General features: G+C 41.3%; 1 protein-coding gene across 1 annotated transcript in view; it reads right to left on the reverse strand.

The window, feature by feature from the left end:
• Positions 1 to 25,564, reverse strand: part of mgat4b (alpha-1,3-mannosyl-glycoprotein 4-beta-N-acetylglucosaminyltransferase B) — a 107,422-nt gene that overhangs the window by 41,683 nt on the left and 40,175 nt on the right. The window contains exons 2-6 of the mRNA XM_044363192.1: positions 12,622 to 12,801; positions 11,722 to 11,865; positions 10,091 to 10,224; positions 5,361 to 5,407; positions 4,197 to 4,310 (exon numbers count right to left, since the gene is read on the reverse strand). Of these exons, the coding sequence (XP_044219127.1) occupies positions 4,197 to 4,310; positions 5,361 to 5,407; positions 10,091 to 10,224; positions 11,722 to 11,865; positions 12,622 to 12,801 (619 nt within the window). The remainder of the gene's footprint in view (positions 1 to 4,196; positions 4,311 to 5,360; positions 5,408 to 10,090; positions 10,225 to 11,721; positions 11,866 to 12,621; positions 12,802 to 25,564) is intronic.

Genomic DNA, 25,564 nt, shown 5'->3' on the forward strand with positions numbered 1-25,564 from the left:
ACTCGACTTTTCTGCAGGTGCAGAATCAGTTTTTAGATGAGTTTCCTTCCTTCCAGACAGACATTAGTTTCAGTTCATTTGTATGAGAAACTAATTTAAACTTCCTGCAGAGCGATAATCCATCATAATCAACGTTTAATCAACTTTTTGTTTGCTCTACAGACGAGTTTAAAAAGACTCTTCAGCTGAATTTAATGAAGATTTTTGTCCTCTGTGATAAAATGAACCAACAACTGTTTGAATCATTTCACTTCTCAGGACTTCCTGTCAAACCTCTTCCTCCTCCTCCTCTTCCTCTCTGTCTGTCTGGTTACTGCTGAGTTATTTTCATCCTCTGAAGAAACAGAAAACCAGCATAAAACTTCACATTTTTCCCTTTTCAAAGATCTGCAGTGGAGCAGAATCTTCCTGCAGCTTCTGTAGTTTCTCTTTCAGCTTCCTGCTCTTCTTCTTCTTCTGCAGACTGTCGGCGGGGAGACGAAGGTTTTATAGATGTGTGAAGACGGAGTGACGGGACTCTGTGCTTCATAATGAATGAAGGAAAGACTGAACAGTACTGTCAGATCTCACAGAAGAAGAAAGAAGAAGAAGAAGAAGAAGAAGAAGAAGAAGAAGAAGAAGAAGAAGAAGAAGAAGAAGAAGAAGAAGAAGAAGAGAGCAGTGGAGGATTCTGAGGATTTGGGATAAAAAAGAAGAATAAACGAACTGATTCTTCTTCATTCATCATGTGCCAGTGTGTGTAAACTGCTTCTCTCCTCTCATTGGTCAGCGAGAATGTAAACATACTGTATGAAGCAGAACTGGAATACGGCGTTCAAAGATGGCGCCGTTCATTCCTATGACAGTTGCTCAGTGGTGCATGAAACCAAATGTCCGCCATGTTTCCATGAGCTTCCTCACGCTTTGGCGTTTTGGGCCGAGTCCTCCGCCGGCTGACTTCCTGTCGGCTCCTTGTTCACTTGAATGTTACCAAACAGATCAAATTCTGATAGTTTGATCCATGTCTCATCTCTCATCTGTTTCAGATGTTATCACTCGATTGACTGGGCGTTACCATGGTTACCAGCCTCATAGATAAGGTTGCTACACCTGCTAGTAGGTGCATATCAACCAACTGGAATGGGACTGTGACACCTACCAGTAATAATGATGTTTTATGATGCGTCTGGTCGGGTTTAGGCAAAAAGAACCACTTGGTTGGGGTTCATAAAAAGATCCTGTTTAAAATTATCATTAGAAACACAGTTAAAGGGATAGTTCAGATTATTTGAAGTGGTGTCGTATGAGGTAGTTATCAATAGTCAGTAGATCTGGGTTGACATGCTCCCAGTTCAGAGTACTGGTGCGGAAGCTAAACGATGAACTGCTGCAGCAAAACGTGTTTCAACCACATAAAAAAATCAATATCAGATGAAGTTCCTGCTGTATTTAGAATATTTTCATTGACGGCCGTTTACATTTTCTAAACTGTAGAACTTCTGTATTCCTACGCGTGCTGCAGATCAGCTGTTTGTTTCAGGAAGTGCTGCTGCTGTTTCCAGCTGTGAGAAATGTGTAGCAGGCTGTGAACCAATCAGATCGCAGCTTCTTACTTGTATTTATTATAACCAGCGACAGCGACAGGAAGCTAAGAGACGAAACAGGAAATGGAAGTGTGAGAAGATGAACGGGACGCGTGAGGTTAATAAAATACAATAAACTCATTTCAGCTTCCTTCCTTCTTTCTGTCCGCCCTTCATCCCTCTCTCCTCCTCCTCCTCCTCCTCCATCTTCTTTCCTTCCTTTCTTCATCCATCACCGTTCCTTCCCTCCTTCCTTCCTCTGATTCCCTCCCGTCCTCCTTCATTCACCTCCCTCTCCTCCCTCCTGCGCCGTGTTTCCAAGGGAACGGGGCCAAAGGGGCGGAGCAACAGTTAACTGAAATGATGTCATTTCAATCTGCATATTGACCCTTAAAGGTAAAGAGAGAGAGTGTGTGTGTTTGTGTGTGTGTGTGTGCGTAAAAGTGTGTGTTTCCTTTTAAGGCGGCTCCGTCAAGGAGACGAGAAGAGGACCAATTTAAAAGTGTGTGTGTGTTTCAGTGTGTGTGTTTCAGTGTGTGTGTGTGTGTGTGTGTGTGTGTATGTGTCTAGTTAGCTTGCTCAGCGTGCTTCAGAGCCTCATGAATTAGCCATGACAGGCTGACAGACGCCTGGGGAGCTGTTTTACACACACACACACACACACACACACACACACACACACACACAGACACTGAAACACACACACACACTGAAACACACACACACACACACACAAACACACACACACTAAGAGACACATACCGTTACCCAACTTTCTCTGATTACTGGAGCTGATAAATTACACACACACACACACACACACATTAACACACACACACACACACATTAACACACACACACACACACATTAACACACACACACACACACACACACACTGATAAATTATTATGATAAACTGCAGTTATTTAAAGTTAGAAGAAGAGAGGTCGTCACTTTAAATCACAACAAAGTCAGAAACTCAATAAAGTGAAACTTATAAACTCGGTTTGGTGACGTTTTGTCAGATCAGCTGATGGTGAAGACGAGTATCAGACATCAGGAACAGATCGCAGCAGTCTTCTCTCACAACAAGACGTTTAGAGACGAATGACGTCTGTCGGTGGCAGCCGTTTTATTGACCTGGGACGCCACATGTTTGTCGAGGAGTCTGCCAGCTCCACCCAACTCATTTACATGTTGAGATCTGATCAGAGCGCAGGAACAGCTGAGAAAACAAGAACGTGTTTCAGTTCCAGGAGTAAATCTGAAGACCCGGACGGATCAGACGTCATCATCCAGACTCACATCACATGTTAATACCAGGAGGAGCCTTCATGGATGTAAAGAGAAGAAGTGTTTTCCTCCTAAACTATTCTGCGTCATCTCATGTCGTATTCTGATTGGTTGCACACACACCCAAAGTCATGACATCACTTCCTGTGTAGCCTCTGTTCCACCAGCTTCTGTAACTCAACACGATCTCTCCCTCAGTGTTTCTTTCGTCTGTCTTTCTGGACAACTGAAGCGTTTATTGTCAATATTCTCTGACTGTGAGACGACCAAACAGGAAGTCACGCCTCCAGAGTTGGACTATACAGCTTTGTATCGTTTAAATGTAAGTTTAATGAATTATGATTTACGCATGTTAACGAGGTGTTAATGAGGTTTTCCTACTTCTGGAACAGAAGCTGAAGCTCCGGTTTAACTTTGACTCTGTACAGCAGAAACTCAGCAGCGTCCTGAACATTTCTTGACGTTTTGTCTCTGAATCGTCAGTCGAGTCTCTCGGTGAGACCGAGGAGCTCTGTCCTGTAGCGACGACCGAAGATTTCACCACGTTTTCTCTCACGACTGTCCACTTTTGTCTCAGACAGAACAAATCGATGTGATCTCACGGGACAGCGTATCAATAAAAATGACTTAAGGAACTGGAGTCTTGTTCATACGGGGCGGCTGTGACTCAGGAGGTAGAGGAGCGGGTCGTCCACTAATCGGAAGATCGGTGGTTCGATTCCCGGCTCGTCCAGTCTGCATGTCGATGTGTCCTTTGGCAAGACATTTAATCCCAAATTGCTCCTGGTGGCTGCACCATCAGTGTGTGAATGGTTAGTTTCCTCTGATGGGCAGGTTGGGACCTTGCATGGTAGCCTCTGTATCATTCAGCGTATGAATGTGTGTGAATGGGTGAATGTGATTTGAGTGGTCGGGAGACTAGAAAGGCGCTATACAAGTACAGTCCATTTACCGTTCATACACTATTTGGTGAGACCAGGCTGAACAAAATCACGGTAAAGATCAATAACTGTGATTCTTCTGATCAGAGCAGAGAAGCTTCATCTTCATCTGCACCGAGCGTCACTTTGGTTAAAATGATAAACGTGTTGGGCAGCAGCTCGTATCAGCCATCACTAATTAATGCGGTGAGTCACTCGATGACAAAATGAAACTCGTCTGTTGTCGGTTCGTGTGTCTGTAACTCGACCAAAGATCCTCTGTGAGGGAAAGAAGCTCCACTCTGTAACATCTCCGTACAATCAGAGTGTTTCTGTAGTTCAGACAATTCCAACAGAGTGAGACGTCTTCTCTCTGGAGAGGATCAACTTTCACACTTTCACACACACACTTGAACACACCTGACTCTCTCCTTCGGGTCTCCGAAGGACTCTCGGAGACGAGAGAAGTCCGGGTAGAAGTGGACGGACGGAGAGACGACCTCCAACAGACCGGACTGAATCTCTGCTGGGAAACTGAGAGAGAAGAAGAAGAAGAGAGAAACACATCTCACAACATGAACCTGACAGTCACATGATCAACTGATCAATCATCAATTATATTACATTTATATGTCCACAGTGTTTTCTCACGTTAATTAACAGCATTGTGTCGTTATATTGAGAGACAACATGAACATGAAAACACTGAAGGAATGTTTGTCATTCAAGACTATAAAGAGAGAAATAGAGAGAAAGAATAAAAAGAGGGACAGGAAGTGGTAGAGAAGGACAGAAAAGAGGATCAGGTGGAGGTGAGGAAAGGGAGGAAGGAGAGAAGAGAAGGAAAGAACAGGAATTAAAGGAGGATGAAAGAAGGACAGAGGAAGCAGAAGAAAGTAAGAGGGATGAAGGGAAGGAAAGAACAAAATATGGAGGGAAAGGAGGATGGAGGAAAGATGTAGAGGAGTAAAGAAAGAATGAGAAGAGAGAGAGAGGTAGTAGAGAGGAAGAGGAGAGGGTGAAGGAAATGAAGATGATGAGAAGGAAAGGTGGAGGTACACGGAGAGAGAGAGGAAGATGCAGGAAACAACGGAAACGAAGGAGATAGAGAAGGAAAGGATGATGTAGAGGAATAAAGAAAGAAGGAAGACGGAGTGAAGGAAATAACGAGCGAAAGGAGGAAGAAGAAATGAGAGAAAGTGAAGGTGAAGGCAGGAAAAATCATCTTGATCTTTGAGCAGAAAAATGTTTTTACAAAAAGGTTCCTGCTGCTGCCGACACAGTTTATCCTGCAGGCTGAGTGTGTGTGTGTGTGTGTGTGTGTGTGTGTGTGTGTGTGTGTGTGTGTGTGTGTGTGTGTGTGTGATGAATTAATCATGCATTAACATGCTGCACTTTGACTACAAGCTGTGAACAATGACACACACACACACACACACACACCACACACACAGCTGTTCACACACGTAGTGATGATCAAACACCGCCGTGTACGAGCCGACATCAAACACAACACACACACACACACACACAGAATCCCTTGTGTTGGTTGCCGCGGTAACGGCATCATGCAGGTGGACTTACAGGCGCTTCAGGTTGTCTGCTACACTGCTGGCGTACTGCTGGTCAGCCTGAACACACACACACACACACACACACACACACACACAGAGAGAGAGAGAGAGAGGAAGACATTTTTAACAAGCGATACACATAAATACACACAAACACTCAGACGTCAGCTGCTGTGAGGTGAGTTTGATTTGTTCATGTGTTGTTGGTCATGAAGTTATTTAATATATTTGTTGTTTGTGATATTTAAACCTGCGTTCATCAGAAACAATCAGCTTTCAGGTTGAACTCGTTAGCAAACAGTTGCTTAATTAAAGCATCTCAGAGACACAGTGTGCTGTGCTTAATATCCACATATTTTCAAAATAAAACTTTATTACATCCATGAGACCCACAGTGAGGGTGTAACGCAGGACCAGAGGACGGCATGAGGGGGAATTCTGTTAAATATTGAGAGCACAAATTATTAAATCCAGAGGCACAAATTATTAAATCCAGAGCAGGAATTAGTTATTCTTTTCTCCACGGTCCCTCCAGGGCTTCGTTCTAATCTATCCAGCTGCTAAAAAAAAAGTATTTTTAGAAAGAAAAATCAACTTGTGTTAATGAAAACAATATCTGATCACTGTGATGTGAAGCAACGGGGAGGTTTGGTCGGTGTTGAATTTTGAATTTGACCGTCGATGAACTTTCTCTGTTTAAGTTATCAAATGCATAATTTGATTCAAATGTCTCCTCAGTGTTTGTCATCCATCACCTACTAACCCATGATAACACACACACACACACACACACACACACACACACACACACACACACACACACACACACACGGTCAGCTGAGATCATCCATCTCTGCACCAAAACAACACACTCACACACTCACACACACACACACACACACACACACACACACACACACACACACACACACACTCGAACATCAACAACAACTTGAGCAATCGATGACATCATCAGAGTTCAGCCTCCCGCTCGGCCAATCGGGAACCCGAACGGGCTCCCCTCTGGGATTCCAATCATGTGGCTCTGAAGGCGTCCAGGCAGCGAGGTCGCCCCGAAGTCACGCATGTTTCCACCGGCACAGCGGAGCCTCGGCCCCGTGGTTTGTTTTGGTGTCCTGGAGGTGCCAGCTGGGTGGAGCTTACCGCGGAGTTGAGTGTTAATGAGGAGCAGATGGGAGTTCAGAGCTGCTCGCTCACAATGCTTCTCACTGTCAATATGTGCTGAGAGACCTTCTCTCTCTGTGAGCTTCTGATGCAGATGCTGAAACTGCAGGAGGAAACTGTTTTACACCAGAAAGTAAACGAAACATGACAGAAATATTCTCCAATATTCAGAGTTTTTGTTAAAAAGGTTTTCTTCCCCCAAACAGAGACAACACTTCCAGCATCACAGGAGCCTGAGAGCAGCTCTTCTGTTTGAATGAAGAGCTGCAGGAGTTTGTCCAGTCTGGCAGAAATCAAAACGTCCATCTCACATCCAGCAGGTTTCCACTGGCAGCAGCTGAACTCCAGCTGCACCCGGCGTCAGCTTCAGGACTGGACGCAGCGATGAAGGAACTTCTGACGGAGCTCGAGCAGTTTGAATCTTTTGGTCCAAAACAAGAAATGTAGAAAAAAAAAGATGTGTTGTTGCCTCTGAGTTCTGGTCTGTTTCCTGACTTCTTACTAACAAATTAACGGCAGCACCTTGTACGGTGGCCCTGAGGTCCAAAACACACCGAAACAGAAAACATTTCATTGTGTTTTTTATGTTTTTGTTTTGTTTCTAAAATGTTGCTATGGTTTTGGTTTTTTGTGTTTTAAACCTCAGGGCCACCGTACTGAACCAGATCTGTTTATTTATCCTCTCAGGCGTCACACAGCAGCAGCAGCTGCACCTCACCTGTTGTAAAAGTGATCAAGGACAGGATGAAGAGTTTTCTTTCACTGCATATTCCAGGAGGAGATTCACTGTTTCTGTCTCTTCACTGACAAAACACATCGACTAGAACACGACTTCACTCTCCTGTTTTACCTGCTTTCATTTTATAAAAGATCAGGTCAAATCTCTCACACATGATTAACACATACTCTTAAATAAATGTCAAGGAGCTGGTTGAAACGCAGAGACGGTAGGAAGGCAAAATCTGATGCAGATATTTTTTAATGAAAATGCAAAAAGTCACAGGAACAAAACCAGAACGCAGGAGAATAAAAGCAGGACGACTCGACAAAGACCGAACTGAAAACTGGACTGTAAATACACAGGGAGTGATTGCAAATGAAACACAGGTGAGACACACATGAAATAATCAAACACAGGAAGTAAATCTTTCAAAATAAAACAGGGAAAACAGAGAAAAACCAAAACCAGGAAACACAAATGAAAGAGTCCGACTAAAAACAGAAAACAGCATCAGAAGGATACAAAAACACAAAGAGTCCAAAAAACAGAAAAAGTCCCGGTATGACATGACAATAAACACATAAACGCTGCGTTGACAGTTGCTGATGAGACGTTCTCAGTTCAGTTAACACCTGCGTTGTTTAGTCCGGCTGAAGTCGGATCAGATTCCCGCCGCGAACAAACGGCTCCAGAATCTGTTCATGAGCTGACCGAGATCATTTCCTCTGTGCTCAGATCTGCCCGAACAAATCGCACCGAGGAGGAAAAAACCAACCAGAGTCCCATTAAAAAATCATTCAGAGCAAAAAAAAAAACCAACTACAGGCTTTTAAAACGCCCCGAGTGTCAGTAACATGTCAGTTGATGTTTAGTTTACAGCTGCAGCAGCTTAAATGTGTGTTTTCTGTAGTGTAATATAAAGAGCTCTGGGTTTCCACCAGCAACGGGACTTTTTAACATCCGGGACTGATCTCTGGGAGTTTTTCTAGACTCTGACAGTTCAGTGTGTTCTGTAAAGTGAGAAAACTGCTGTCTGAAGAGGTTTTTCTATCAAATAAAGTCGTTTTTACAGATTTAATTTCCTTTACTCGTATATTTTCCTCTCTGTTCTGCTCCTCAGAGTTTATGTTTTCATTTGTGTCTCCATCTGTCATACTGTTACTCTTTATTTTTTTCTTTTTCTCCAGGCTGATATAATATTTAAAATCCTCCTTCAGGGCTTTTGTTTTTATCTGTCAGACACAGTTTTTTGCAGTTTCCTGTCTTTAGTTTAATTTCCTCGCTGGTGGATTCAGACTGAATTAAAGAGAAAACGCTGACTGGAGACGTGGTGGGTTTTCAGGGTTTTCATGGTTTTCAGGGTTTACAGGGTTTTCAGGGTTTTCAGGGGTTTCAGGGTTCAGTTCCAGGAAAGAAAAAAACAAGGCGTCACACGACGTCTCTGCAGGTTTGTTTTGCAGAAGAAGAAGAAGAAGAAGAAGAGGAGCAAAAGTGGAGATATGTGTAACATGAATATTGCAGCGACAGAGCAGAGGAACACATGACGTAACATAAATCCAACACAACACACTTTTTATTTCATATTTTATGAGCAGGTCTCTGATCACCGCTGCTGTTTTGCTACCTGAGTAAGAACATCAACTCTGTGATGTCACCGCTCTGCTGGAAAACACAGACGTCGTTTCAAACTACAATAGCAGAGAGTTTAGTCTGACTGTTGGCTGCTTTTCAACACAGAACAAATATACTGAATGTATATGAAGGACAGAGGAGAGTGTCAGTGTTTCAGTTAATCACACTCTCAGTTTAGGAACTACAATTCCCATAATGCTTTGGGAGACACATCAGTTCAAGTATAACATTGCGCCCCCTTTTTTTTAAGCCTTTATTTGGTTCCATTAAAAGTCTGCTGTAACATGATGTTCAGACAATTATCACTGATCACTGTGATACAGAAGAAAACTTCAACATGTGCAGGTTCTGCAGCTATAATGAGCGTTTATGATTTATATGCAGATCAGAGATGATGATATCTACAGGAAGTCACACTGAATCTAAAAATATGTGTTTCACGACTGTGTGTTCAGATGTGATGAACCAACAGCTCAGCCATGAATTCTGCTTTTATGAAGCTTATAAATGATCAGTTGATATTGTCAGGAAGGTGATAATTCTGATGTATATTTATTGTTTAGGTCTGTGGAGTTCTATCGTTCTATATGGATTAATCATTAATCCACCGCTGAAACTAGTCCCCAACTAATGCAACATCTCCTCCTGTTTGTTTGTTTGTTTGTCGAAAACTACAGCGTCCAGCATGTTTTAGGAAATTACTGAGCCTTTTCAAAATAAAACTATATATTTGTTTCTAAAGATCTTCTACCAATGAGCTCAGAGCTGATAAATAATGACTCAGACCGCTGCAGCATCAGCACCAGAATACGAGTGTGACCATCATCACTGTTACTGCAAACACACACACACGCAAACACACACACACACACACACACACACACACACACACGCTGACATTATATAAATGAAAGCATGCATACATTTCATACTTACATAATTTCACAGAGAATGTTTCACCTCCCTGCAGCCATTTGAGGTTAGCATTAGCATGGACGCTAAACACTAAGAGTCAGTGACATTTCCAGTTTGCGTGTGTGTGTGTGTGTGTGTGTGTGTGTGTGTGTGTGTGTGTTTGTTGGGGTTCATTAGCTAAACCAGTGACCTTTAGAAAGCACGCAAGGAAGCACACGCATCAACATGCACAAACTGATGCCCAATTATCTGCACACACACGCACACACACACACGCACACACTGACCTCGGCGATGAGGACAACGATGACACAGTCGTCCTTCTCGGCGGCGCTGAGCTCTGACATCAGAGAGCTGAGCGTGTCGGTCAGGTAGGAGTGGACCTCCCTCTTCACACTAGGAACCCCCATCACTATGGAGACTGCACACACACACGCACACACACACACACACACACACAGATAACACATTTTAGGTGAAGTGCTCCTTTAACATCACACACAGCGTGATGAAAGCTCAGAGTCAGAAAACGACAGATGAACGCTTGTTTACTTTCAGAGAAACTAAACTGATCTACAAAATATAACACTGCCAACAGTGAGGAGGTCAAAGGTCAGAGGTCACAGCGGTCCAAATGAAGCAGATTTCTCTCTGTCTGCTAGAAATGACGTTTCTAGGATGAAACATAACGCTGCTGAATCACGTTTTCTCTCAACATGATGAGAAAATGTTCTTAATTAACATATTTAAGTTGCAAAAATGTTGATTCTGAACATCTGAGTGAGACGACGCACGTGGTTGTTGTTGTTTTTTTCATCAAAATGTCTGATGTTGCAGTAAAACATCAGCTGGTAGAAGCTGCAGCAGTATGAAAGTGTTTGTGGTTGTTTTCAGACTCTGAACACACACAGGACTCAGGATGAGAACCTGGGTCTCTGCTGTCAGAGTCCTGCATCCATCCCGACCTCTGACCTCTGACCCCCGACCTCCTCCCTCCCACTGCAGAGACACATATATATACATGTAGCTTCATCACTGTGAACATCGTCCAGACTGAGATTAAAACAGTTTAGTCGTCATTTCTAGGAGATGTGAGGATGAGTCAGAGGAGCAGGTGTGAAAAATCAGCTAACAGCAGAGTGCATGACGAGGAATATAAATGCACACACACACACACACACACACACACACACACACACACACACACACCCCCTCTGGCCTTCTATCTGTACATTTACAAGCTTTTATGTCTCGCTTTAACTTGTTTTTCTCCTTGATGCTCCAGAAAAAAAAAAACACTTTGTGCTGAGCCTGTTTTGTTTCAGAAGCTTTACATGTAAATCAGATTTGGCACACACACACACACACACACACACACACACACACACACACACACACACACACACACACACACACACACACACACACATAGATAAATACAAATACATTTCTTGTTGTGTTTCTTCTCTTGGTTTTTATCTTTCCGTCCGACTAACCTGTTTTACTCAAAGTGCACCATAAATACACTTGACTGCACAAACACACACACACACATACACACACACACACACACACACACACGGACACATTAATATCTTCTTATTTCTTCTGATGTGTTTGTTCTCTCTGGTTTTATCTGTATTTATTCCCTCCATGTAGAGCCAGTTTGTCAGGAGAATGGTTTATTAAGCAGAAAAAAATGCTTAATAGATAAATTTAACTTGACAACGGACGCACACACACACACACACACAGTGACCTTTGTTTCTGTCTGGTCGGTTGGATCTGTTTTATTCTCCAGAGGATGTTGGGTGTTTCGGGGGGGGGGGGGGGGCTCAGTGAGCTGTTACACTGCACTGTGTCTGGGCTGGTTGTGGTTTAAACCAGCAGACTCCCTCCAAGTTTTTGTATCTCTTACCTCCGGTGCGTCCCTGTCCCAAGTGCACGGCGGGCTGCAGGCTGTCCTCTCGGTTCAGCAGGTGAGGAAGATGATGGAAGATGGAGGGAAGCTGCAGCACGTTCTTACTGGTGCTCACATTCCACAACTTCAGTCTGGTCTCCTCTGAACACACAGACGGAGAGAGAAAAGGTGAGAACAGGTGAGAACAGGTGAGAACAGGTGATCAGCATGTGCAAGATGCTGTACTAACTGTAAAACAATGTGGTTTTCGGGGCTGAGAAGAACTATTTTAATTCACTTCTATTAATCACTACATTTATTTCTTAAGCTGTGCAGGTGAGCTGCCAGTGTAAAGGGTCTTCTGTCTATTTGTAAATAGGCGTTGTAATTAATTTTGGCATCATATTTTTGTATATATATAACCTTGGTGAGTTCTTTACCAATAAAACATAAAACCTATAAAAAGTGGTTTCTGCATTTTAAATTTTCCTAAAGTTTAAAGGATCTATTTGTGAGAATCAGAAATTCTTTCTCATTAGTGACACCGGTGGCCGTTCAGTGAACTGCAGTCGACATCCTGATACTCGCTCAGCAGCTGACGTCTTTTTCCTCACTTACACTTCTCATAATAACATAAAAGATCTCTAACATTGTGGTTTTTTTTTGGTCTTTGTTTTCTTTTTTCCCAGATGTTTACTGTATTATCAGAAGATGCATGTTTTGTAAAATAGTGGTGTCTTGTAATCTCATGTGGGACGATCCAGATGTTTGTTTTGGACACAGAAATCATTTCTACTTTGCAGCTCTCTCTGAAAGTCAGCGTAGGACGTTTCATAAATAACTTCGATGTTTGATAAATTCAGTCCCTGGAAACAAAGGCTGACTGTGAGGAAACTAAACTAAAGTGAGTTTACAGACCGGAGAGGCTGCTCCAGGTGCGGTTGATGTCTCTCAGCGCCTGCTTCTCAGCGATGGCCCTCTTGATCTCCTCCAGGACCAGGTTCAGCTCTTTGGAGCGCCGCAGGTTCTCCTGCTCAGCTGAGTGGAGACGCTCCCTCAACGCCAGGAACTCCCTCTGGTAGATATCCACCACATCTCCTGCAGACGAGATAGACGAGAAGACCAGGAGGTCATTACAGGTTTCCTCTTTTACTGCTCCGATGCAGCTTTTAGGACGAAGTGACACAAACGGCAGAGAAAATGTGTCGTGTTCTCAAAACTCTTCAAACTATCAACACATTTACACACTAAAAAGAATTTCTGCAGCCTCAAACACATGATGATACAATAAAGTGAAAATACAATTAACAGACACCAGATTAGACAGATTACAAATGTGCAGAATACACGACGGCCAAAGTGCAAAACCTCCTCTCTGCAGAATGTTCTGATTGGTGGATTTCACTTTGGATGACGAGAACAAGGAAGGTTTTGCTCATATTCAGTCTGTCTGCAGGATAATCAAGATAATCAAGATAATCAAGATAATCAAGATAATCAAGATAATCCCGCCCTTCATGGTGACAGAAAAGTAACACAACAAAAACACAACACAGAGTCCCTGGATGTGTAGAGAGGCTACAGCACGAATCACTGAACATTCATCTCCAGCAGACGAGGAAGCAAATACACTGAATTTAAGGAGTTCTGACCCGAGTTTACTACAATGTAGTAACTATTACATTTACTACATCTTTTTACCTGAAAACAAACTTAATTTTATTTTTAATTTCATTTTAATTATTAACATAATGTAGAGCATCGTTTTGTAGAACCTCTTCCAACTCGCACCAAGTGCAAAAGCTCCTATCTGCACATTGAGAGGCATTAATATCTATAACACATAATATAATAATATCGTCCAAAAACAGTGTGTTATGTGTTGGGTATCCTTAACAAATAGCATTCTGCAAGAAAACAAGTTTTTTTTTAGTTTTCTCAAAAAAGTGCACTATTGAGCTCATCTGTTGTAAACTGCACACAGTAAATCGGGGGAAAGGTCGTATTATTCCATTATAGGAGTTCTGTAAGGCTGCAACCAACTCTGTTTTCATTAAAAAGCGATCGATTGTTCACCGTATAAACATAACATGAAAAATCATTTCCTGAAGAAAACACGTGTGAGCGCTAGAAGTTGCTTAACAGTTGCATGAAAACTGTAAAAAAAATGCAGTAAAATAAGAGATAAGTAATCTTTAATAATCCATTGATGGATCCTATGCAGTGTGTAAAATATCATAAAGTGAACATATTCAGATGACATGTTGAGTTTACTTTCATGGAAAACTGGAAAACTAGTAAATATTCACATGTGAGAATCTGCTACAAGAGAATTTGGTGTTAAAAAATGTTTTTTATACGTCTGTGTCAGACCCACTGATGTTTCATTAATCTGTTTTTATTTGTCGTATTGAAACGCTGTTTGACATTTAATCGGTGCATGTTACTGTACTACATCTCATTCACTCCCTCCTGCAGCGCCGCGCGGCGACGAGGGAATAAAACCAGACGGATTAAAGCATCACGGGATTAACGTAAAGGCAGAGACGCTCAGAGAATATATGGGACTGTAACAGCTTGTCACCATCAACAGGTAGAGAAAAAAAAAAGACTTAATCTGAGTAAAACATGAAAATAAAACGCTAAATCCCACATCTGCTGCATCCTCCCCGTCCATCATCCCCCCCCCCCCGGCTGAGTTAAAGCTGTGTGAAGGTAAATCTGCTGTAATCCCTGTTAGTCTCACACACATCGTCTCCGTTCAGCGGCGACTGTACAGTAGTATCGTGACTGAGTGCAGCCAGAAAAGTCTCATAATGAGGTTTAAATGTTGTGACTGTTTATTTGCTCTAAAGTCACAGATCTGTTTATTTATTTACCTTTTCCTGCAGAGAGAAGCAGGCGTTTCCTCTCCGACAGGCTCATGTTACACATGTTTATTTCTGTTTATTACTGGATCATATTTCAGCAAGAAGCCTCCCTGTTTTTTATTTAAAAAATTGCAGATGTTTTCATTTAGTTGTTCAGTCCATTATTATAATTTTTTTTATTGTTGAGAGAATTTAATGATGTAAACATTGGCAGTGTGAAGTTTCAAGAAATGATTTCCACTTGTTAACTGCAGATTAAAAGTGCTGCAAAAAGGTCACAAGTGTTGTGATTGATATGATTTATCAAAATGAGCAAGAAGAAACTATCTCATGTTAAACATTTAGTAAAAATGTGTCCCTGAACATCTCCTCCGCTGATGGATTTCCTGTGGAAAACTCTGGACGCTTTGCCAGAAGCATCAAGGAAGATGATAAGAGTTAAACTCACAGATACTAAAAAATGTGTCAAATCACCTCTTTATGTTTCATTTTGGCTTCCTGACTGTTGTTTTAAGACAGACAGAAACTGTGAACTCGTCCTTTAAGAAGGAACATCAGCACAGCTGAAGTTCCTGGAAGTCTGACCAGAAGTCGTTCTTATAAAAACAGAACAATTAACGAGTTTTTCTCTCTTTCTGTCTGTCTGTCAGCTGAACTTTAATAGATGAAAAGTAAAATTAAAAACACACAGAAACGCTCTCGTTTCGCTGTAAGTATTCCTCTAAAACCTTCATTAATGGAACACAATAGTCACATCTGTTTGGCTGATAACTGAACACACTAACACACACACTAACACACACTAACACACACACACACACACTAACACACACTCGCTGATGAGTTTTTAATGATGCTCCTGCACTGTTATTTATCTGCTCTGATAAAATAATCTCTTTCCTGCAGCAGTCAGTCTGTTACATCTGCAGCTCAGTGCACACACACACACACATTTAAAACCAACACACACACACACACACACACACACACACACACACACACACACACATTTAAAACCCACACACACACACACATTTAAAACCAACACACACACACACACACACACACATTTAAACACAAGAATACAAGTGACCACATATAAGGAACTGAATAAATAAATAAACATGGGAGACAAGTTCACACAGAGTTTCACCATCATCTAATAGAAGTAAAAATGTTGACTGAACAAGAGTTTTTTTCTCGCAGCAAAGAGAAAACATTTCTTAAAACTAAAATAAAATCCTAGTTTCAGTTTCTTTACACGGTTATCAGTGTCGTCCAGCCATATTCTAGATATTTTTCTAATTCTGCCTTTAGTACAATATGTGAATGATTTCTGGTCAAAGTCATGTGTTTTCTATGTAGTAAAATGATGACTGAAGAGTAGGGATGCACGATATTATCGGCATCAGCTGATAAAAGCTCTAAAATGAAATATCAGCATCGGCGAATTCTGACGATTATAAGAGGCCGATATGTCGCCATCTCCTCCGCCGCCTGACTGTGCTTCCCTTGATGGTCTGTGTCACCCTGACGGTCCCGGTGTTTCCTCCACAGGTTGCACTTCACTCATCTGCCCGTCACACGTTAGCTGGGAGGCTAGCGAAGGCTAGCTGGCTGTGCTTCCCTCCGGTCATGCTGCGGCTAACGCTCCTCTAGCCTCCCAGCTAACGTTAGCGCGGGTCTCCACGTGGATCCAACCGGAGCACCGAGCCCCAGATTTGTTATTCGGGTTAAAGTGGGGAGAAGCAGCGGGTCTGACGGGCAGCTGAGTGAAGTGGAGCCTGCGGAGGAAACACCGGGACCGTTCTTGTGGTTCTTTTTGGTTTATAACGGCGGTTGGCGACCAGCGTATTAGGTGTATTAACGCCAGAGATTAAATCCTACACTGTCTGATAAACTCAAAGAAAACTCTACTGCTCCTCCTACTTGGCAGGTTCATTAAAGTTTTAATGCTGAGCTCCTGAATCCAGTCTTCCTGAGTTCTTCCTTCATATATTGTCTTTCTTGATCATATTTAGTACAATCTATGCTTGCAGCCAGCTGGAAAAAAATATGTGCATATATGGGTATCCACAATCAGCCACAATGAGTTAGAAATATATCGGCATATCGGATATCGGCAAAAAAATCCAATATCGTGCATCCCTACTGAAGAGTGATACATATCTTTATATATCTGATACACAACTGCATCATCTGCATACAAACGAATAAACCCACATCGCAACAGTCAGCAGTTAAATCTGAGATAATAAAACTAAGTGAAAATTCACTCTGTGTTCAGTCTGAAGACGCTTTCACACTTGTCAAAACATGACATTCATTTTATATATTCATAATCACCAGATAATTAAATCCTGATGATTTTATTGACCTCCTGACTAGAGCTGCAACAATTAATCACTTAGTTGATGAACAGAAAATTAATTAGCAACTGTTTTGATAATCTAATTATTATTTTAGTCACTTTTTAGGAAATAAAAAAATACAATTTCAAGTTTTTCTGTCAACATGATGATGAACTGAATATCTAACAAGACATTTGAAGACGTCACCAGAAGCTCTGGGAAATTACAACGATTATTTTTCACTATTTTCACAAACTTTAACTGGACTGTTCTGTCCAACATTTTACTAGAGCAGAAATTAAAAAATGCTTTTTTTTACTCTGGCTTTTAATTTAGAAGAATTCAACCTCATTAAAGTTAAAATTTGGTCTTTATTAAATATTTTCCTGTTGGCTTTATTGGTATTGTTTCTAATATCAGGTATCACATTGTTAACAAATGTTTGACTTGACTTTTAGTTTATTTCCAATTTTATTTTTGTCGTTCTGTAAAACACTTTGGACTGCATCTGTTCATAAAATATGCCATACAAATACAGTTGTTATTATAATTATTATAATTATAAATATAATTATAATAATTATAATTGTTATTATTGTGTGTGTAATGAACACTGCAGGACTTTAAGAGTGTTACAGACAGATTTCTGGTGGTTTAAGAGGTTTTTCTCTTATGTTTAAACAGGAAAAAGCAAACAAATCGGATTTACAACCGATACAAACAAGACAACAGACACAGAAGTGTGTGTGTGTGTGTGTGTGTGTGTGTGTGTGTGTGTGTGTGTGTGAGATAACAACACCATGAAAACACTGATTGTGTTTCAGAGCCAGGCTCTCTACAGGATTACATCCTCATATATTCATGTTTTAACCTTTTGACCCCTGATGTCAACCGCGTGTGTGTGTGTGATAATTAATCAAGACAACAACATCAATAATGTGAAAGTAAAACCCTCATGTGGGGTCATGAGGTCACAACACACACACACATGTTGGTCTTTCTGTAGTAGTGAGGACGTTCACTAACATGATGCGTCCCGACTGTAAACACGCTCAGTAGGAAACAGTGAGAAACATTTAAGGATGACTGGACGGAGAAATATGTTCATTTTGCCCACGAGGGAAGTAAAAGACCACAAAACACGCTTGTTTTGAACAAAACTATCCCAAACACACGAAGAAGAACCACAAAACTGAACCAGCTGAAGTTGTGATAACAAGACTGCAGCAGAATAATTATAAAATCAAACATTTTCAACACTAATAAACACTTCACAGCTTTTCATGTTCAGGTTTAAGGATTCGGTTACACAACGAAGATGATATCATCATGTGATGCAGCTTTAATTTATCTCTGATTTAGCCCCTGATCTGAACCCTGAAACCAAGTCTGAACCCTCAAACAGCCCTTTGAAGGCTGAGACGTCCTCACTACGATGGTTTCCAACTAAAAACTGTCCTCAGACTTTATTATTCTGGGGGGAAAAGTTACAGCTTTGTCATTGATGTAAGTCTACAGTCAGTGATGTGAGTCATTCTCTCTGGTTAAACTGAAAAGCATCTTTTATTGTTTCTCTGAAGCTTTTGGGAGGAAACTTGATCCTCTTCTAGTCGTCGTCAAGGGTAACAAGCTCCTCATCTTTGGCCAGTAAGTATGAAAAAAACTGGTTGTTGTGTTTGGAAAGGTGAATACAAAAGAGTGTGTGGAAAATGGATTCTGTACCTACGTATGATGTGAGGTTGGAGAGACTGAGATTATATAATGATGACTAATTCCCGCCTTTCACCAAATGACCTTTCAAACGACTTCACTGTGATAAAATCATGAGAGTTTTGCTGGCGTTGTGTCGCCTCTATTGTTGGGTGTAAGGTGGTCAAAACAGCGGCGTCCCTGATGGCGTCATTGATCCTCAGATACAACAGCTAACATGACTCCAGTGAGACCAGAGTCACTGCTCTGTTCACCCAGAACATCTCACAATTTCTCCTTTTGTAACTGTGCAGCCAAAAAACAAAACAAAACGTCTCTGCCATCGTTTTAAAAATAACGAACCGTAGCTTCTCATCTGGCTCGCTAAAGCGTTAATGCTGATGAGATGTAACGTAAGTAAGTAAGTAAAGTTTATTTATATAACACCTTTCACAAACGCCAGTCACAAACTGCTTCACAGTCAAAGAAATCAAATGCATCAAAATAAATAAAACAAAGACACCAGATAGAAATATACAAGGAGAGAACAGATAAAATAGTCAAATTAAGAGAAAGAATAGCACAAACTATCCACATGTCTGTCTGCTTTTTAAAAGAGTCGACACTTTCCAAGGTCCTTAAGCTAGTTGGAAGCAAGCGGCAACCTCTGGGGCTGTAAAATGAAGCCAAAAGCTGCAGTTCCTTGAACGACCAGTTGAGGCTCCAAAAGCGAGTCAATCCCCATAGACCTCCATGTTAAAATGTCCAACTTTACAGCAGAAATAAACATGTTTACAGTCTGGTACAAACAACGGTTTTGGTCTCTGTAGCTAATTTCCTCTTTCATGACAACTGTACGGGGGGGGAATTTTTTTATAACTCACCCGTTTAAATTTTATTAAGCCGTAAAGTTCTGCATAATGAAGGACATGGCTGCTTTGAGTGACAGGTCCGCCAGCCACTAGGTGGCTTGTTTCAGCCATTCGGCCCCGCCTCTTTGCCTATTTTTGATTGGCTGGGAGTTAGGCAGAGTCACGCACTGCCAAGATGGCGACGGCTGGAGCGGCTCGCTTTGAGCTTCAAAACCGCTCTTCAGAAACCAACGGGTGACGTCACGGTGACTACGTCCATATTTTGATACAGTCTATGGTTGGAAGACTGTTTCCAAAGCTTAAGGCTGCCGACTGGAAAGCATGATCACCCCGAGTCTTAAAATGTGTACGAGGTACATTTAGGAAGCCCTGGGTGGAGGATCTAAGAGCTCGGCTGGTGGTGTAGCGGTGGAGAAGGTCCGTAATGTACCGTGGAGCCATGTAGGGATCTATAAGTGAGCACTTCGTCCATTAACGGGATCGGCTGCTTAGATTTGTGACTTATGACTGAATCTGTGTTTTTTTAGAGCCATGACTGCTTATTTCACTCCTGATATGTGTTGTAAACACATGAAAAACACGTTAAAAACAAGGTTAAAAGCTTGATTTTCACTGGAGGAGGTCTTTTAAAAAGAACCCTTGTCCACACAAAGACACACACGTACAATCACACACACGGGAGAGCGAGGGCGGTCATGTTGAGTCATCCTGTGATAATGTGTGTGTGTGTGTTACAGTTTAATAATATAATAGCTACCAATCACAGGGTGGAGACCACCATGGTAATGAGATTACCCAGCATCCTCTCTGCCTCTCACCATGACTCACAGTAAATGCTCTTCTGGTTTTTCAGCTGACAGGAAGGAAGGAAGGTTCAAGGCTCCTCGCTGATCAATAAAACGTTTTACCGTCTTATTATTGATCACATCCACATGTTTAAAGTGATTTCTTCATTTTAGCTGTTGGCTACTCTGTGGGATCTCAGTTAATCTTTTAATTTTTCATATAACTGCATGTGATTTAATTTAATTAATTTAATCACATTTAAACCTGATGTTAGTGGAGTCGATGCTGCAGCTCCTCAGAGTCTCATCAGCACCGACGGAGCCGCTGCTGCTGCTGAGAGATCTGTTATTTACATTCTCTGCTGCGTCTGTTTAATAGTATTTCATCACATATCCAAACTTATTACTCATACTTCATTATGTGCTTTTAATATGATTTTTAAACATGCAAAAGCCACAGATATCAGGATTTGTTGCTATAAATGTGCAGCAGGTTTATCAGAAAACAGCTGAGACTGAAGGTGGGAAATGTGCCAAAAAAACCAAAACTACGAGCTAAAAGAGGCTAAAAAAAGCTCCAGAAATGGTGACGATTCTGTGATTTTATCACTCCAGACGACACTTTTAGCTCTGTTTTTACTCTCTACCAGCTCCTGAGGGAAATATCTGGCTCTTTAGCTGCTAAATGCTCCACTATGTTCAGCAGCTAGTCTACAGCTAACTGAGCAGGTAGTGTACAGCGGCTTTTTAGAGCTTTTTCTCTGAAAACGACGCTATGAGACGCTGAGAGTGAACCAGAACAGTAAAGTTGCAGCCAGACAGATAAACAACGAGCTGAAACTCACTATAAAGCTCCGTAAAGCCGAGAGGAGCTGCAGAGTCTCTGTAGGTTCATCACTACGAGTCACGATCGACACACAACTGTCAGCTCATACAGTGAAGTTATAGAAATAATGATTATACCCACTTTAAATTATGGATGAAACTGAAAGTATAAACTCTGAAACAGGACACAGATGCATTGTGGGAAACAGACAACACATCCTCATAATATAGGACTAAAATTCAGCTACGTTTACACCATGTAGCAGTAACAACACACAGGACGGTCATATGCTGCTTTCCAAACCGTCACACATCACTGTTAAACAATAAAGATGTTTTATGATGAGGCAGCGTTGTGGTTCAGTAAAGATCACGGTTTGGTTAATTCCTTACTTCTCATTTATACTTCCTTAAAGTTACAACAACAACAGTTAACACCATGATGTTGCGTTTTTTACAAAAATGTCCCGACTCGTGGTTGGAAACATCTTTCCATCCACCGACCCAACCTCCTCCGCCTCCTCCTGATAAAGAAATATCATCTTATACTGACGTCGTTTCCTCGGTTCATCATCACTACGGCCGCTAGACGGCGTAAATGTAACTACAGGTTGTTTTTGCCGGCTGAATTTTTAGACCAATACTGTTGTTTTTCTGAAAACAGAACAGCACATTAACTAGAATAACTCAGCTCAGATAAACTTTATAATTAATTCCTCTTTCTGTGCAGCCAACAGCAACAACACAAACACACAAGAGGAACCTGTTCACATGGCTGAGCTTCATGGACAGATCGGCCTGGCACTGTCTAACCGAGTCCCTAACCAAGTCCCTAACGAAGTCCCTAACGAAGTCCCTAACGAGGTCTGCAACGAGGTCTGTAACGAGCCCCCCCCAAGTTCAGCTCCCTGCAGTTTCTCTGTCACTTAAACCAGATCATCAGTTATTACAGCAGCTACTTTATAACATGTATTATTATAGGAGCTGAAGGAATATGTCATGAAGTTACTTCAGTTGGTTATCGAGTGTCACATGAAAGTCAAACAAGAAGGCTGAAAACAGAAAACCCCAAAAAACTCTCTCACACACAGAAAATGTCAAACAGGAAGTGAGACGAGCGACAGGACAGGAAGGTCAGCTGACGGGGAAACGTTGCTGTGATTTTACCTGCTGAGTCAGACTGATGAGTTCTAGAGAAAGAGGAAGAAAGGAAATCCAGTTTGCTGTGTCATTGAACCCTGATGGACTGTTATATCAGTTCATTAACAACAAAACTACTGAGCGAGCAGCCAAGACCTCGTTCAACAACGACAACAACAACAACAACAACAACAACAACAACAACAACAACAACAACAACAACAAGCTTCTTCATGCAGCACGTTACAAAAAGCCACAGAAATATAAAGATGAGAGAAAAACATCAGAAAAACAGGAAACAAGCAAAGATTTTAATAACAGTAAAGAGCGAAGCTGTGACGGTGAAGAGTGGCAACGATTAATCAATTAGTGGCCAACGATTATGATAATTGATTCATCATTTTGAGGCATTTTTTGAGAAAATATGTGAATATTTTCTGGTTTCTTTAGTCTCTATGACAGTAAAGTGAATATCTTTGAGTTCTGGATAAAACAAGACATTTAAAAACGTCATCTTGGACTTTGAGAAACACTGATCAACATTTTTCACCATTTTCAGACATTTTAAGGCCCAAACAACTAATCAATTAATCAAGAAAATAATCAGCAGATTAACTGATAATGAGAATAATCATTCGATGCAGCTGAGATGATCAGACAGACATCGAGTCTAACAGACGTTTGGAGTCTGCAGATCAAACTGAAACTGATTCAGTCTGTTTGTTTCCACCTTTTATTACATTTATATGAGGAAAGAAGAAAAAAAACAAAGTTCTGATACACAAATCTGTTTTCAGTTTTTGGACTTTTTCTCTAATCTTTGATTTTTGCTGAAATATTGGATCATTTGAACATTTATTGAAATGAAAGCATGTGAGAAGTTTAGAGGGAAAAATCACTATTTGGTGGAGCTGTTAACAACTCATAGACATGTGAAATGTGACCCCGACTACACACTGCTTTTTGTAAGACGTCAAAAGACAAAAAGGTTGGAAACCACTGGTTTCATCTTTAACAATGTGTTGTATTTTAAAAGCTTGTTATATTATCCATTGTGTCAAATCTTCATCTGAAAAGTAACTAAAGCTGTCAAATAAATGTAGTGGAGTAGAAAGTATAAAGTAGCTGCTTGTGGTTTTATAATCCACCAGTGAAAGTAAAGCTGGATGATCCAGAGTGAGTTTGGAGAAGTGAAGGTTTGTTTTTACGGTGTGTCAGTTCGTCATGTTGGGAATAAACGGCCGTAACGTGTCTGCTGGTGCAGCAGCAGCAGGAGGAGGAGGAGGAGGATGTGATGGTGATTGTCAAAGACTCCTCAGCAGCTTCCAACCTTCTTTTCTTTTTGTCAGTTGAACTCGAGAACAAAGAGACAAACAGCTGGAGTGTGAGTGTGTGTGTGTGTGTGTGTGTGTGTGTGTGTGTGTGTGTGTGAGAATAAACAGGTGACAACTTGTGATTTTTTTTCAATCTGGTGGTATCAAAGGAAGCCAATTATCCCTCCACACACACACTCACACTCACACACAGGCAGGTATGTGAAGAGTGTGAACACACTTGGCAAAAGTCAAGGCCACAGAATAATGACATCATCCTGCACGTGTGTGTGTGTGTGTGTGTGTGTCTGTGTGTGTGTGTGTGTGAGGTAGAGATAATAACAGTATTTTCAGCATTTAGAAATAAAGCAACCTTGTGATTTGTGCGGTTTTTAAGGCACAAAAACGACTTCACATGTTGATCTTTTCTGCATCTCACTGACGACGTCGCTCAGAAACCTGGTTTCATCTTTCATATCGTGTTGTATTTTAAAAGCTTGTTATATTATCCATTTTCATCTGGAAAGTAGAAGAAGTAGAGTAGAAAGTACAATATTTCCCTCTGAAATGTAGCAGAGTGGAAGTATAAATTAGCATCAAATAGAAATACTTAAGTACAGTAAATGTATTTGGTTAATTTCCATCTCTGAAACTATTCTCCCTGCAGGGACGAATAAAGAACATCTTGATCTTGATCTTGATCTTGAACAACACCCCGAGATATGACGTCATCTGATATCTATCGCTTGTTTACTAAATGAAGACTCTGAAAAGGAAAGTTTCAGGAATAATGAATGTTCACGCCTCGGCTGTGAATTTCAACACGACTCCCACAATCCTCCTCTTCTATTCACGCTGAATTATAATGTGAGAAGAGACTCTCTCTCTCTCTCTTTCTCTCTCTCTCTCTTTCTCTGTGTCCTTGGTTAACCTTGTGTGAACAACCTGATGCCAAGATCCTGCGTCTTATCATCACTGCTGACATACAGTTTTCTGTCAGTGTGATAAGAGCTGAATAAAAAAAGCATCTACAGTGATGGAAAACAGGAGGTGAACAGAAACTACTGAAGCTGAAGATGAAAAACAAAGTGCTATTCTTCTTTTCTTCCATTAATTCACGCAGATCAGATGAGAGCAGAGGAGGACTGGTAGGAACATTAGCATGCGAGCCAGACGGACTGAAAGACAGAGAGAGGGATGAAACAGCAGGACGGCTGACAGAAAACCAACTGCAGAACAACAGAAGAAACAAACCACACAGAAATAAAGAAAAAAAAAATAAAAAACACAAGAAGCTAAAGAGCAGAGGAGACACAAAGGAGCAGAAAGCTGTTCAGAGCGTTAGCCAAGAAGGCTGAATGAAAGACAAAGGCGGGTTTCTGTTGCCTCACAGACAGATAGAAGAAGACACGATGGAGAGAATCTGCTCTCAGCCAGGTGTGTCTGTCACAAACTCTGCACAAGTGTTTTTAAAATACGATCGACAGGTGTCCAGTAAAACCTTTAATCAGGACACCTGGAACAGATGCTGCTGTCGGCGGAGGACGGTTAGATGTATGTGTCACACATGAAAGGACACAGCTGCCAGAAAAATGACAACAAATATAGAGACGAATAAAACGAGAAAAGTGCAGGTCACAAAAAGCTTAATAAAGAGCTGTGAAGCAGGAGCGGCTGCTGGCTCCAGATATTCACATTTAAAATATATTATTTAAACAATCTCATCGATGTGACTGAACACAAAACCTTCTGGATAATGTGTCGATCCTACAGGTTTATATTCTGACACCAGTTTCAGTTATTTACACTTCCGTTTCTGACAAATCATGTTTTGAACTACAATACCCATGAGCCTCAGCTGCCGTTGCTATGGAGAAGAAGCGACGGGAGCGAATCAGAGCGTAAAGAATTCAAAACGCTTCGTTGCTGAAGTTGTAAACAAAACAAAACAAAGTGACCCAGAAGTCAACATCGTAATCTTTAGTTTCCAGCACTGTGATTGGCTGTTTCTTGCTG

The sequence above is a fragment of the Thunnus albacares genome, chromosome 10 (assembly GCF_914725855.1).
Source record: "Thunnus albacares chromosome 10, fThuAlb1.1, whole genome shotgun sequence".
Taxonomy (NCBI): Eukaryota; Metazoa; Chordata; class Actinopteri; order Scombriformes; family Scombridae; genus Thunnus; species Thunnus albacares.